At 41.6% G+C, this 16,685-nt stretch overlaps 1 protein-coding gene across 8 annotated transcripts in view; it reads right to left on the bottom strand.

Moving 5' to 3' along the window:
- UNC79 (unc-79 homolog, NALCN channel complex subunit) overlaps positions 1–16,685 on the bottom strand; it is a 278,726-nt gene that overhangs the window by 109,565 nt on the left and 152,476 nt on the right. For all 8 annotated transcript variants that reach the window (XM_027520966.1, XM_027520960.1, XM_027520963.1 and 5 more), the window contains exons 19-23: positions 16,017–16,244; positions 11,925–12,066; positions 6,289–6,368; positions 6,056–6,204; positions 1,764–1,921 (exon numbers count right to left, since the gene is read on the bottom strand). In XM_027520966.1, the coding sequence (XP_027376767.1) occupies positions 1,764–1,921; positions 6,056–6,204; positions 6,289–6,368; positions 11,925–12,066; positions 16,017–16,244 (757 nt within the window). The remainder of the gene's footprint in view (positions 1–1,763; positions 1,922–6,055; positions 6,205–6,288; positions 6,369–11,924; positions 12,067–16,016; positions 16,245–16,685) is intronic.

Below are 16,685 nucleotides of genomic sequence, written 5' to 3'. Positions count from 1 at the left end.
ATGGTCAACACATGGATGAAGAAAAGCAAAAAGCAATGGAGAAATAGCAATGGTATATGTAGAAAGAAAAGTGAGAAATAAGGCTGCAAACACTTGCAGTTAGACCATGGGAATCTTTGAATGTCTGTTTAAGGACTCTGAAATTTATTCTCTAGGCATCTAAAGACCTATTAAAACTTTTTGAGTAGAAAAGCAATATAATCAGATATTTATCTGCTTTATTTGTATTCAAATGTCTATAAAATGTTGTCAATACCATGTAGTCTTTTGCTAGAAAGTTTTACTCTAATTTCATACAACATCATGTGCTGTCACATAAATAAACCAGCCCTGGGATTCATGGGACATTAAAAGCAAGAACTCCTTGAGGGGATCAGATGTTAGGGAACTAAACTCAAGGTATAATAATTAACTCACCTGATGGAACTTCCATTTCTCTGCAAAATTTCTGAGACACTAAAATATACTGCAGATGGTGACTGCAGCCGTGAAATTAAAAGACGCTTACTCCTTGGAAGGAAAGTTATGACCAACCTAGAGAGCATATTCAAAAGCAGAGACATTACTTTGCCAACAAAGGTCCATCTAGTCAAGGCTATGGTTTTTCCTGTGGTCATGTATGGATGTGAGAGTTGGACTGTGAAGAAAGCTGAGTGCCAAAGAATTGATGCTTTTGAACTGTGGTGTTGGAGAAGACTCTTGAGAGTCCCTTGGACTGCAAGGAGATCCAGCCAGTCCATTCTGAAGGAGATCAGCCCTGGGATTTCTTTGGAAGGAATGATGCTGAAGCTGAAACTCCAGTACTTTGGCCACCTCATGTGAAGAGTTGACTCATTGGAAAAGACTCTGATGCTGGGAGGGATTGGGGGCAGGAGGAGAAGGGGACAACGGAGGATGAGATGGCTGGATGGCATCACTGACTCGATGGACGTGAGTCTGAGTGAACTCTGGGAGCTGGTGATGGACAGGGAGGCCTGGCGTGCTGCGATTCATGGGGTAGCAAAGAGTCGGACACGACTGAGCGACTGAACTGAACTGAACTGAACTGAAAATATACCGAACCATTCTGATCAGGCACACTGTGGTGTGCCAACCCTGCTTGCTACCCCTTGAGAGTGGGAGTACCAGCAGATTAGAGTGACAGTGAGGCCAGCAGATATAAGACTAAGACACACCCAGGTTCGTTCCATACCCTGTTCCTCTAGGAACCTGCCATTCTAAGCACTAGGAATTACAAGCATCACTGCAGACTTGGTCCCTGATGTTTCAATGGCAAGAGTACAACAGCAGAGCTTCTCAAACTTCACTGAATTACCTGGAGAGAACTTGTTAGAAATATAGATTTCTGGCCTCATCTCCTAAAATTCTGATGCAGTAGGTCTAGGATGAGGCCCAGTAATCTGCATTTTAAGCGAACATTTCCAGGTATTCCATTGCAAGTAACCCATTAGGCTGACTACCATTCACACCAGGACCCCTTTGAGAGTAAACAGGGGTACAATTAATAAGCACTTCTGGACAACAGGCATTCACTGGGACTATCTTAGACAAACCTAGACAGGGTCAACCTACCTAAGGACCATCCTGAAAAATTCTATTATCAAGGAAGCTCAATTAAGTAGAGCCAACAAAGAACATTAGCAAGCAGGACAACACCTTCCAAAGAGAAGGGAGGAAAAGGAAGGGCCGGAAAGAGATATCATGACTGGACATCTGGTTTACCTGGTGAACCAGAGAGAATTTTTAAGCTAATACAGAGGTACCTGCTTCAAACCTCATCTTCCAGTCTTTGCTGTTGAAATTGCCATTTATGATTGTCCAAAAGATGTCAGCACCATGAGGAAGTGACAAAGCGTGAAGAAGGAGAGGAACTGCCAACGAAGACAGCTGGGAGAATTCAGATTTGACGACTCTCCACAGGCTGGGGAATCAAGAAAAAGCAAAGTGGTTACAGTTACAACAAACTTTCTAGAAATAAATCTTATTATCTTAATTTATGGGAAGTGTCGTTAACAGATGGCTGGTAGGGATGCTCTGATACACTCTTTTTCTATGTTAATTCTTTTTAAATGTTTGGCTGCATTCTGTGGCATGTAGGACCTTAGTTCCCCAACCAGGGATCGAACCCTCAACCCCCGCATTAAGGTGGAGCCTTAATCACTGAACTGCCAGGGAAGCCCTTTCCTATGTTAATTTTTTTTAAAGAAATTACTTATATATAAGAACACAGAAAAACGCTACCGGTTAACATTGCATGTTAACATAAAGTTTTAAACTGTATATTATAAATCCAGGTACATAAATGGACAATAACTGTTAAATAATAACTGATATTAGTTATGTTAAGATGATGAGGTGATAAGTGATTTTTGCAAATGCTCTTATAGTGAAAATCTGGAGAATTTTATTGGTTTTGTTTGCCTAGCATCCTTTTATTCTTATTCTAGCAAACAACTCTCTTCCTATTAAGAACAGCCTCTGTACCAACTGGCAGGGTTGTTAATCAAGTTCCCCCATCTTCTCTATCCCAAGAGTGAACACAAAGCCCAGACTGATCAGAATACTTCAATGTAATGAATAGAGTGATTAGTCCAGGGGTGGGCATGTAACCAAGCACGGGAATGCTGGCATCCTTTTCCAGGCTTTGGTATGTACTCTGAAATCTCAAGAATAAAGTGAGATGTGGCTCTAGAGCTGCCGGCCACCCTGTCCCACCTCACAGGGGCAGCCTGCTGAAAGCCAGCACAGAGGGAACAAGGCTAAGCAATGTGCAGGGAGGGAGAGAGGGGTGGGAGACGAGAGAGGGAAAACAAACAGAAAGGGGGAGGCATCCCTGGTAACACCTTAGGAATACTTGCCATTCCTAAAATCAGACCAATACTGCTCAAAAACACACCTTAGTAAGTTAAAGCAAAGTCCCTAACAATACATGCCAGAATAATTCTGAATGCATATTTTTAGTAATAATATTTTCAAATTTTTTATTCAGTTATCTAAAGTATGGCTTTTGTTTGTTTTCACTTTGGTTTATTCTGTTTTGTTTCCTCTTTGGCTCTAAAGTTAATACCAGAATCAACATGACATTTGACTTCCAAGCAAGACTATAAAGTTTTTTGCCACTCAGTTCATAGTCATTTCTTAGGGCAGCCTAGGAAACTAGTATATTTCCCCCTCCATCTTAGCTGAAACCTGACATCTTGCTGGTAACACAATTTCCCCTTAACCTCTCTATGAGTCTTCATCCTAGTCTTCACTAGCTCCACACAATCCTTGGTTCCCATGGCTTCCTCCAGGCCTTCTCTTACCAACCTCTTTCTATTGAAACCCATGCCATCTACTTACAGGGCCCTGTCCCCTCTCCCTTCCCTGCTGAATGTGGTCCCTGCTAGACTTCCTCCTCATCCAAGCCTCTGCCAATGTCTCTAGTGAATCCAGCCATGGTCTCACAGGTCCACCTCTTCCTCAGTCACGGTGGCCTTTATCTTACTCTATTGGGTGAGTCACTGACCTCCCCTCAGGAAGGCTGAGAACATTCAGTTCCCACCTCTGATCCTGACTTAGGCTATTTTTCCCTCTTTTCTATACTCTTCCCCCAAATGTCAAACCTCTTTTGGCTTCGCTTGCCTCCAGTTTTAGAAGGGATCCCAGAGTCAACCATTTTGATCCTCTGGAATTCCTCATCCCTCTGACCTTCCACCATAATCAAAGCACTAATTCCCACTCCTGAATAAACCCATTGCCTACTTTTATCCACTTTCAGGCCCCAGAGTACTGGTGAAAAAAATCCACAAATTCCTACATGCCTGGCGCATCACAGTTAGGTGCCAGCTCACCTCGGCAAGGCCCCAAGGCTAGTGTTTCTTTGATGATTTCTTGCTGATGCCTTACTGCTTCCCTTATGTAACCTGTTCCACACTTCTTCCATATTCTTCAAACTCCCAACTCAATCTTTATCGCCCCGTCCCTCTCAGAGGAAGACATCAGCATGTACTATTCTTAAGGTTCTAGTTACTTGTTATGATCCCCTTGACACTTTTCCTTTTCCTGCAAATGCATCTCCTTTCAAAGGAAAAGGCATCCCTCCTCTTTCTCCCCACCCTTGTTCTTGATCTCATGTGCCTGCCTTCCAGGACTTGGCTCCACCAACTACTCCCTTTCCTCTACTTCTTTCTATGGACCATAAATGTTCCAAATGTCTTTATTCAAAACACACTTGACATCCACTTCTTTTCCCCTCTAAGTGTCTGATCATTCCCTCCTCTTCAAACAAACTTTTCAGTAGGAAGTTCTGTATTATATCTTAACATTCCCAAAGCCTTTGCAAGCTCTTTGCACACCCTCAAATGCGGATGGTCCCCAGTGATCTCTTTTCTTCATGTGCTGTGCTGTGCTTAGTCACTCAGTCACATCTGACTCTTTGTGACCCCATGGACTGTAGCCTACCAGGCTCCTCTGTCCATGGGATTCTACAGGCAAGTATACTGGAGTGGGTTGCCATGCCCTCCTCCAAGGGATCATCGCAACCCAGAGATCGAACCCAGGTCTCCTGCATTGCAGGTGGATTCTTTATCGTCTGAGCCACCAGGGAAGCCCAAGAATAGCCTGTCCCTTCTCCAGGGGATCTTCCTGACCCAGAAGTTAAACCAGGGTCTCCTGCATTACAGGTGGATTCTTTATGAGCTGAGCTACCAGGGAAGCCCCTTTTCTTCATACTCATGCTATGAAAGTACAATTCTGACCCTGTTCATTGTTTCAAAATCTTCCAAAGATCTCCAAATACCATTAAGTAAGTAGTAGTAGTGTAGTCAGTCATGTCCGACTCTTTGCAACCCCCTGCCAGGCTCCTCAGTCCATGGGGATTCACCAGGCAAGAATACTGGAGTGGGTTGCCATTCCCTTCTTCCCGACTCAGGGATTGAACACGGTCTCCCACATTACAGGCAGATTCTTTGAGCCACCGTGACATGTCTATATTATTATAACTAGATCAACAAATGTAAACATTGGGCTTCCCTGGTGGATCAGTGGCAAAGAATCCAGCTACCAGTGCAGGAGACACAGTGCAGGAAGATCCCCTGAAGAAGGGAATGGCAACCCACTTGAGTATTCTTGCCTGGAAAATTCCATAGGCAAAAGAGCCTGGCAGGCTATAGTCCATGCGGTCGCAAAAGAGTCAGACATGACTTCAAACAACAACAAAGCCTCTATTTTCAAAGGCCTTTCACTCTTGCGTCCCAACCTCCAGCTTCACTTTCCATTCTAAGTCACTTAAGTCATGTCCAACTCTGTGCGACCCTCTGGACTGTAGCCCTCCAGGCTCCTCTGCCCATGAGATTCTCCAGGCAGAAATACTGGAGTAGGCTGCCATTTCCTTCTCCAGGGGATCTTCTCGATCCAGGGATCCAACCTGCGTCTCCTGCACTGGCAGGTGGATTCTTTACCACTGAGCCATCTGGGAAGCCAAGTTAACCTGAACCACACTTTTGTTTTTCAATTATCTCATTTGCTTACATATTAAATGAGAATTATATTTTTTGACTTATTTCTAAGAACACTGTAACAGTTATTTTAAGGTTGTCAGGAAGAAAATAATTAGTAAATCTAGGACAATATTTTATTATTTTTCTCAAAATGCTTCAGGAATGTCTAAAAAATAACTTTTCAGACAATATATGGAGAGATTTAGATGCTTATTAGCAGTACTACTTCAAGTAAGATGTTGAGTCTTAGTTGTACTTGGTATCTATTAACTTATACCAATTGACATTTTTCTAGCATACACTGTATTCTTAAGTCATCTAACAATTAAAAGGCATAAAATAATCCTTATTTTGCCTTTTCTACTTCTACAGTATCTAGCAAATTACTATTCCTCATGTTGATATACTTAAAAAATTAGACTCTATAAAAGAAATGTAAGTAGTTCCTATAGGCAAATTAGTCTGTCCTGACTAAGAGAAAGAACCCAATGAATTGATAAGTCTTATTCTAACACTGATTTTCACAGATGAAATCTAAAATAGAAACAGACAAAAACACTATTAGGAAGACATACCTTGCAATCAACATATGATCCTGAATATAGGCTAAAAATTGAGGATGATCTTTTCTAGCAATGTATAAACACTCTCCATGTAGACAGAGGATCTTCAGGCAATTGAGCATATTAAAAAGAATGTCTGGCTCTTCAAACTTAGCCATTTCCTATGCAAAGAATCACATGTTTACTGAGTTATCGCAAATGGCAATGCTACCAAATAAAATATTCAAATATCTCAAAAAACGTACCTGGAAAATGGTGTATATTAGTCTCAACGTTACTGGAAGCTGCTGGTGGCAAAACTTTCTTTCAGTATCATTCTTTATTGCTAGGAAGAAATAATTACACACAAGTTAGCACAACTCTTTTCCCCATCATTCATGAATTATCAAGACCATAAAATGAAGAGAAGTAAATATAGAATATATTAAAAATATTCATGTAAAGTGTTTCTTTGCTCTCCAAGTAAGCATATATACTTTCCATAATGCAAGTGAGGGAAAGCTAGATTTAGGATCCTCAGCTTCCAACTCCCACTGTGTATTCAGATATCTTTCATTCCCTGAAGCAACCCCAGCCCAGCCCTATGCTCCTGTGGGCACCTAGTTCCACTGATACCTGGAGGGGCCTAGGGCTTGGCTAGGTTTGCCTTCCTATTTGAAAGGGAGATAGTATAGTGTGAAAATGTTAATTGTTCAGTCATGTCTGACTCTTTACAACCTCATAGACTGTAGCCCGCCAGGTTCCTCTCCATGGAATTTCCCAGGCAAGAACACTGGAGTGGATTGCCATTTCCTTCTCCAGGGGATCTTCCTAACCCAGGGATAAAACCTGGGTCTCCTGCATTGAAGGCAGATTCTTTACCATCTGAGCCACTAGGGAATGCAGGTATTAAAGAGAGATGTGGGCTTCCCTGGTAGCTCAGATGGTAAAGAATCTGCTTGTAGTGCAGGCAGGGTTTGATTCCTGGGTCAGGAAGATCCCCTGGAGAAGGGAATGGCTGCCCATTCTGGAATTCTTCCTGCAGAATTTCATGGACAGAGGACCTGATGGGCTACACAGTCCTTGGGGTCAGAAACAGTCAGACATGACTGAGCGACTGAGCAACTAACACTTTTACTTTCTTTTTCACTTTCAAAGAGACATATGCAAGTTGTATTAACACCTAAGGATTTACCCCAGGATTCACATGTATCCTTTTCACACACGCACAGGACTTACTCTTGCACAAAAAAAAAAGGATACTTTTAAAGACTTGAGAATATTTAAGTGAGAACTATTCATGGTTTTATCTTCTTGTGAAGATCTCTAAAAAGACCTTTGCCTCTATAGTTGGGGGGGTAGGGGGGTGACTTGAGGAAGGTATATTGTAAGTGAGGCATGTCAGAGAAAAGAATTCACAAGTTAATTCTCAAATGTAGAAACTAGTGTAAAATGTTTTCAAATCACTATTATAAGTTTTGGCAATTCCTAGGATAGCCAGTGGGAGTCAAACCATCTTTGTCTAGCATAAAAATTTTTTTTAGTATTTTTAATGGAGAACATATCTGACTACTGTAAGAAATAGGTGCCAGGCCACAAAACAGGAAACAGGAAATATTCTAGAAAGAGGAGGAAACCACTGAACATATATCAATAGAGCGTTCCGCTAATCTCTGACAGAAGAGCTCAAGAACCCCGTCTGAAGACCCACAAAGCAGAAGCAGGACCAGGGTGCTCGGCAGCAGGGAAGGCGGGTCTTGGGAAACAATTCCTCCTCCCTGAGGAGACAAGTTATAACTGTGTCCTGCAAACAGCAGAGAGTAAGAGAAGGAAAATAGACCAGAAACTGTGACCAGAGCCTGAAGCAGTGTTTAGGGGAGGTGAATAGAGCAAATGTTTAGGTAAGTGGAGCTTATAAACAATTAAGCACAAGGGGAAGTATAATTTATAAAAATCAATTGCTTGATTTTAACCATTATTCAAATGGCAATTAATTGATTTGTGCACTATGTTGAGTTAAAAAAATCTATTTACACAGAAAGAGCACAGGTTATTAGATCATAAGTGAAATCCATCAACCTGCCAGACTTAAGACTGTACTAACAATCATCAAGACAGTGTGATACTGGCACAAAGACAGAAATATAGATCAATGGAACAAAACAGAAAGCTCAGAGATAAATCCACATACCTATGGACACCTTATTTTTGACAAAGGAGGCAAAAATATACAATGAAGAAAAGACAGTATCTTTAGCAAGTGGTGCTGGGAAAACTGGTCAACCACCTGTAAAAGAATGAAACTAGAACACTATCTAACACCATACACAAAAATAAACTCAAAATGGATTAACGATCTAAATGTAAGACCAGAAACTATAAAACTCTTAGAGGAAAACATAGGCAGAATACTTTGACATAAATCACAGCAAGATTACACTTCCCAGAGTAATGGAAATAAAAACAAAAATAAACAAATGGGACCTAATTAAACTTAAAAGCTTTTGTACAATGAAGGAAACTATAAGCAAGGTGAAAAGGCAGCCTTCAGAATGGGAGAACATAATAGCAAATGAAGCAACTGACAAAGAATTAATCTCCAAAATATACAAGCAGCTCTTGCAGCTCAACTGTAGAAAAATAAATGACCCAATAAAAAAATGGGCCAAAGAACTAAACAGACATTTCTCCAAATAAGACATACAAATGGCTAACAAACACATGAAAAGATGCTCAACATCACTCATTATCAGAGAAATGCAAATCAAAATCACAATGAGGTACCATCTCATGCCGGTCAAAATGGCTGCCATCACAAAGTCTACAAACAATAAATGCCGGAGAGGGTGTGGAGAAAAAGGAACTTTCTTACACTGTTGGTGGGAATGCAAACTAGTACAGCCACTATGGAGAACAGTGTGGAGATTCTTTTAAAAACTGGAAGTAGAAATAGAACTGCCCATACTACCCAAGAATCCCACTGCTGGGCATACACACCAAGGAAAACAGAATTGAAAGAGACACATTTACCCCAGTGTTCATCACAGCACTGTTTACAACAGTTAGGACATGGAAGCAACCTAGATGTCCATCAGCAGACAAATGGATAAGGAAGTTGTGGTACATATACACAATGGAATATTACTCAGCTATTTTAAAAAAAGAACACATTTGAGTTAGTTCTAATGAGGTGGATGAAACTGGAGCCTACTATACAGAGTGAAATAAGTCAGAAAGAGAAACATCAATACAGCATATTAATGCACATACATGGAATTTAGAAAGATGGTAACGACGACCCTATAGGCAACCCAACAAAAGAGATACAGATGTAAAGAACAGACTTTTAGCCTATGCGGAAGAAGGCAAGGGTGGGACTATATGAGAGAATAGCACTGAAACATGAATATTACCATATGTAAAATAGATGACCAGTACAAGTTTGATGCATGATGCAAAGCACTCAAAGCTGATGCTCTGGGACACCCAGAGGGATGGCATAGGGAGGGTGATGGGAGCAGGGTTCAGGGTGGTGGGACACATGGATACCCATGGCTGATTCATGTCGATGTATGGCAAAAACCACCACAATATTGTAAAGTAACTACCCTCCAATTAAAATAATTAATTTTTTAAAAAAAGACTAAATCCACCATGTGGCTTTCAGAGAAAAAAAATAATAAGTGAAATCCATGCTTTCCTTAGGCATTAATTCCTGATAGAAACATGGCTTGGGCCTCAGCCTTGGCAAATAATTAGTAAATCTAAATAAACCCAGAGACGTAGGTTCTAGTCTCATCCCTGCCACTAACTAGTTGCACAATGTTCGGGTTACCAATTTCCAGTCTCCCACCCCAGGTACACCCAGGATCAAGGGTGAGCAGGCGGAGCTCATTTCACTGTGTTTGTGTTTCAACTCCTCAGATGACCCTGATGCTCCATTACATTTTGGAATCATGTTGAGCATAAAGTATAAATCAGGAGTGAACAACACGAGCTACATGACCACGAGCAAGATGCTCAACCATCCCGGATGTACTTTCCTCATCCACACAGTGAGAAGGCTGACCTAGATCGGCAGGTTTCAAATCTCTTTCCATGAAGTCCTTTGTTGAAACAGAATCTTACGTAGAACTCCAACATATGAAATAGCACAAGACAGAGCGCCCTGGCTGAAGCAGGGTGGGAGCCTGGGTCTGCTCATCCTTTGCCCACATCTTCTCACCAACTGCCACCCAATTAAGGATGGTCAAAAGAAAACACAGAGTTTTACAACCTCTAGTACACGCTAAGCAGAGAAGGCAATGGCACTCCACTCCAGTATTCTTGCCTGGAAAATCCCATGGACAGAGGAGCCTGTTGGGCTGCGGTCCATGAGGTCGCTAAGAGTCAGAAACAACTGAGCGACTTCACTTTCACTCTTCACTTTCATGCATTGGAGAAGGAAATGGCAACCCACTCCAGCGTTCTTGCCTGGAGAATCCCAGGGACGGGGGAGCCTGGTGGGCTGCCGTCTATGGGGTCGCACAGAGTCGGACACGACTGAAGCAACTTAGCAGTAGCAGCAGTATACACTAAGAACCAATGAAGCAGGTGATCTCAGGTGTTCCCTTTTCTAAGTGTCAATGGTTCTAAATAGTGTGAGTCAGCATTTTGTTTGTGTGTGTGCCAGTCCTGTCTGACTCTTTGCAATCCCATGGACTGTAGCCTGCCAGGCTCCTCTGTTCCTGGGATTCTCCAAGCAAGAATACTGGCGTGGGTTACCATTTCATCTTCCAGGGGATCTTTCCAACCCAGGGATCAAGCCCACGTCTCATGCATTGGCAGGCGGATTCTCTACCACTTTAGCCACCTGGGAAGTCAATATATTCACCCCTCAACTAACTATTTATACAGTTCCTGCTGAAGCAGTGAGTTCCAACCAAGCAGTCTGTACTAACAATGTAGTTACCCTGGTCTGATCAGATGCGCCATGAGCTGAAAAGGAGCCCCCAAAATAGTTATTTAATGTTTGCTGCTCACTGAAGCGGTGATGGAAAGCCCGTGCTTCCCAAACTTTGGTTCTGGGGAGCGGGTCCCCCAGGGGCCAGTTCAGGATTGTGGAAGCAGGAAGATATAAATTCAGAGAGTGCCACAGTGCAGATCCAGAAACCAGGCTTTGCCAGAGAGACGTGAGGTCACACCCTAAATTCCTGAAACCCCTTCAGAGTTTGAAGAGCTGGAGATGATTTCATGGGGGCCGGTTCCTGCCATCTTGCTGCTCCCAATTAGCCTACACAGAGCCTTTAAGCAAACTAGAATGAGGGCATCCCTCTTCCCAGCTCTGAGCAGAGCCAACCAAGTAGCCTTAGAGTATGACTTGTACAGCTGCTCACAATGAGCCCATCCAAGGTCCCAGCCAAAGCCCTGGGGGTGCAGCTTTGGCCACCTCTATCCAAAAGCACCGTGCTTTGGCCAAATGACCTGAGTAGCTCTCAAGAGCGCTGGCCCCCTCCACTTGGTTGCTGTTGTTTAGTCGCTCAGTCGTGTCTGACTGTGACCCCACGGACTGCAGCACGCCAGGCTTCCCTGTCCTTCACTGTCTCCCCGAGTTTGGCCCTTCAACCTTAGTTCACAGCTACTTCTCCGTAGAGAACACGATTCAGTGTGGAGAGGCTGCCTTCCCTGACAGGGTGGGTTTTGTTGCTCACAAGCTCCAGTTGCCAGGAACATGCTCAGGGACTTCTGCTCTACTAGAAGCACGCCCTGGATCTGTTCACTTCATAATCTTGAGAGAAATGGTTCATGTGCACCAGTCTGAACTTGCCCAAGCCTAGAGTAGGCTAAGCAACCCAGGTCCTGAATGTTCGTGCAGACTGGGTGGGATGTGCCCACCACTCCCAGTAAGCCACAGTCCACCTACCAGCATGTTCCATGGGCTCGGGGCGATTGCCAGGGTTCTCCTCACGCTTGTTCGCTGGATTCTCCTCCTCCTCACCTTCAGGGCCTATAATAAACTCTGGTCTGGAGGAAAGGAGGCTATCTTCAAGGCTGTCTGTGGGCTCCTGAAACAAACACAAATAGCCGGATGAGCAGCCCTTCAGGGATGTGAAGTCCCTTTTAGTTCAACAAAGATAGGTGAGCACTTGCTGGTCCCAGGCCCTGTGCTGAACCCCGGGGGAGCAAAGGCACTGCCTCCAAAGACATTTAGATCAGCTATTTTCCGAAACATTTTCATTAGCTTAAAATACATATGGAAAAAAAATCTTAAAAACATTGTTAAACTTCCTAGGCTAGCTTTCTCACCTCTGCTTTAATTCCTGTGATTGTCTCAATTACCTAGTAATTCCAACCCATGCTCATTTTGTTCACTAACAGTACTTAATTAGCAGAGAATAATAAGGGGTTCACATCAATATGTGTGTGTGTGCTCAGTCGTGTCTGATTCTCTGTGACCCCATGGACTGTAGCCAGCCAGGCTCCTCTCTCTGTCCATGGGATTTCCCAGGCAAGAATACTGGAGTGGGTTGCCATTTCCTTCTCCAGGGGATCTTGTCAATTCAGCAGTTGAACCTGCATTTCTTGTGTCTCCTGCATTGACAGAAAAATTCTTTACCACTGCAGCACCTGGGAAACCCTCACATCAACATATTTGGATACAAATACTGGTGGCTAGGGGAAGTCACATTTTTCAGAGCAAGACATTTCTATAACATGCAAGTTAAAGAGAGCTAGGTACAGCAACCCAAGTGTTCATCAACAGATGAACAAATAGACAAAATGTAGCAAATACATACAATGGAATATTATTCACTCTTATAAAGGAAAGAAATTCTGACACACGATACAATATGAATGGACCTTGAGGACATTATGCCCGGCTTCCCAGGTGGCACTAGTGGTAAAGAATCCATCTGCCAATGCAGGAGACACAAGAGACGCGGATTTGATGCATAGGTTGGGAAGATTCCCCTGGGGTAGGAAATGCCAACCAACTCCAGTATTCTTGCCTGGGAAATCCCATGGATAGAGGAGCCTGACGGGCTACAGTCCATGGGATCACAGAGAGTGGGATGCAACCGAGCACTTGGGCACAAAGACATTATGCTAAGTGACATAAGCTGGTCATAAAAGGATAAATATTGTATGATTCCACTTATATGAGGTATCTATAGGAGTCAAAGTCATCGAAACAGAAAGTAAAATGGTATTCTCCAGAGTTAAGGGGAGGGAGGAATGAGCGTTATTGTTTGATGGGTACAGAGTTTCTGTTTTGCAAGATGAAAATATAAAGATTGGCTATACAACAATGTGAATATACCTAACACCACATCTGTATATCTATATATAACAAGCTGAAAAATGAGTGGGAGAGATTTGAAAAGAAAGAGAGAGAGTGTACATGCTGGGTATGGCTACTATTCAAAATATCCATCTCTAGTTATCCTCCTATTCCAGTTTTATTCTTTCTTTGAAGTTCCACCTTCAAATATCCTCTTTTAAAATCATCCTGTTTTAGGGGAAAGGTTGGGGGGAGTTTGGGATTAATATATACACACTAATATATATAAAGTAGATAATCAATAAGGACCTACTGTATAGCACAGGGAACTCTACTCAGTATTCTATAACAGCCTGTGTGGGGAAAGGATCTGAAGAAGAATGGTTATGTGTATACGCATAATTTAACCACTTTGCTGTACACTTGAAACTAAACAATGCTGTAAATCAACTACACTCCAATATAAAATAAAACTTAAAACTTTTAAAAAATAAATAAAATTTTAAAGTATCTTCTTTATTTAACACTTTAACCAGTACAAATTTGAAGAATTACTTGATTGCCAGCTCAAAGCAAGCAGGTGAAGACTGATGGGATACACAAAGGGATACTGATGGGATACAAAAGAAGAAAAAATTCAGCGCTAAATTGGTGTCTGGGAAGGTTCTGAAAATATCCTTGCCAGCTTCAGTTTTGATGAGACGGGCCCTGTTCCTAGGTCACCCATGAACAAGATGTTAAGTCAAATTACAAACTGATTTCCATAAAATTCGATACAGTGCATACTGACTCTTCTGCATATACCCAGTAACTCACCTATAATTCTCTGTAAATGGCAATATCATCTGTTCCCAGACCACAAAACATGGATTTATCCTCAATTTTTCCAACTCTAAACACTAGCTAGGGACTTCCCTGGCAGTCCAGTGGTCAGGACTCGGCACTTTCACCACAGCGCACACAGGTTCAATTCCTAGTCAGGGAACTAAACCCTACATGCTGCACAGCACAGATCAAAAAAAAAAAAAAAAACAAAAAAACCACTAACTAAACACCAAGCGCTGTCAATTCTCTTTTCTAAAAATCCATCAGTCCCATGACTTCTCTTCATCACCACCATCACTACCTTAGTTCAGGCTGCCCTGTTTCTTCCCTGAGTGACCAATTAATCTTCTGACTAGAATCCTGTTCCAGGTATCCAAATCCTCTTATCTCTCTCCTCCACTGGCAGAATTTCTCAAATTCATCAAATTATAGCAGCACCCTAATTAAAATTCTTCAGGATTCCCCCATTATCACTGAGATAAAATCCATACTTCTTAGTCTAGCAGACAGAGCCTTTAATAAATGTGATTATAAAATGGACCCTGCCTTTCTCTCCTTTTCTCTCCTTCTCTCTGCTCTATCAACAATGACCTACACACTTTCCTGAGTAAATCATCATCCTCTTTCCTCTGTATCATTTAAGCAGAGAGCTTCCTAGGTCTCAAAGGCCTTCTTTCCTATCACCTTCATTTCATTAACTCCAGTCTTCCTTCATAGAGGCACTCAGAAGCCGTCTCCTCTGGGAAGACCTTGCCCACCTCTAAGACGTCCAACCTGGACTCGTCCCTTTTCTGTTCTCTCATAACTACCTCATTCATCTCTCTCTCATTATGCTCATCACTCTGTCTTATGGTGTTTCATTTACTTAGACATCTTCCTGACTAGACATTAAGTTAGATGATGTTCTCAAACCATCTATTACTGTGACTGTTGTAGGTAATAGATGTAAACTATAGTCCCAATGAGTTTACAAGACCATATCGCAGGAATAGTACATTGTGACAAGTAAGACTAATGAGTTACGTGGGCTGAAAGGTATTTAAAAACTGAAGAAGAAACACTTTACTGCATGTATACTAGACCTCAAAAGATTTTTTTTTTAATGAAGTCACTTTCTACCTAGACAAACACTAGGGGAAGAAAAAGAGAAGATGTGGAACACTGGCTCGAAGGATTCAGGTTCATCTCCCTATGATGTATGAGGGTGGTGATGTGTGTATTTAAGATGGTAAATAGCCCAAACAGGGAATAACTAATATATGAAGCAGCTAATTTATGGCATATATTAGCTATTCCCTATTTAAACAATTTTCTTAAAAAGCAGAAAATGAAGTGAAAGCTTTATTGGTTGCTGATAGAGTCAATGAGTTTTACACACTGAGGTTAAATCAGGGATTTTCATGTCTACATCCAATCTACCTACTCAATATTTGATATGTACATTTTGTAGTATTCACTGTTCTCTAAACTTCGTAACAAAACATTGTGATAAAATTGTTTCAAGAATACCAGTAAAATTCATTTTACTGTATAGTAGAAACTAATACAACATTGTTAAGCAACTTTAGTCCAATGAAAATTAATTTAAAATATTAAATTGTTGCCAGGATGAAAATTAAGAATACCAGTAACGCATTGTATTTATGAAAACTGTGTGAATAAATATGTTACAACCATAACTCAAGATTCAAGAATTCTAACTCAAGATTTCTGTGTAAGATAGCCTCACTTCATATCAATTACCAGGAGCCTGAGTTGGTGAAAGGAACAGGGAAACTTTCTTTTAACACAATTGCACATGTTACCCAGCATGGAACATAAGGTAATACTGGAGAAGACTCATTCCACCACCTACGGTAGTCTTGACTACTATTATTCGTGGATCATCTCATTTCTTCAACTGCTTACCACCAGTCGGCTTTCTTCTTTGGGAGCCAGTCTCTCCAGGAGTTCACAAGCAAGCTGATAGCAGAGAATACTAGATTGACATAAATTACACTCAATTGCTTTTTCTTCCTTCTGGCAGGTGTGGGAGCCCCCCCAGGGGGCTTGGAAGACATTGTTTATAATGGAAATAATGTCCTTTGATAAGCTGTGCTCAAAACCCATTGTGATCCCATCATCTTGCAACTCCATCTGAAAGATATCAAAAAAAGGCCAAAAAAAAAAAAGAAGAAGGAGGAGTTTGATCCTTTTGTTCAATATTCTATTGGCACTCTAACTGGGGATAATTTTCACTAATTGCTGACAATATTAAATTATTTAAAGATAATACACCTTGCAGACCATGAATATACATTGCTTTCCATGGGCTCTCCTAAAAAGAATATATACACAATACAAAGTAATGGAAATTAAGTTTTAATTCATGTAAGACATTTAAAAGAGGGTTCTTTTTTAAACCCATCACTTTGTGAGATGTTAAACATTTAAAAAATGTTGCTCCTCACCCAATGTCCAGATCTTGGTTTCTAAATACCTTTATCCACTAAAGGAACCAGAACTCCTGGGAGAAATGGCTGATTCCAGGAAAAATGTAAAATGAGCCTGGAACATTTTAACATGCAAGACATTAAG

The sequence above is a fragment of the Bos indicus x Bos taurus genome, chromosome 21 (genome assembly GCF_003369695.1).
Source record: "Bos indicus x Bos taurus breed Angus x Brahman F1 hybrid chromosome 21, Bos_hybrid_MaternalHap_v2.0, whole genome shotgun sequence".
NCBI lineage: Eukaryota > Metazoa > Chordata > Mammalia > Artiodactyla > Bovidae > Bos > Bos indicus x Bos taurus.
This window is presented reverse-complemented; position numbering and strand designations above follow the sequence as displayed.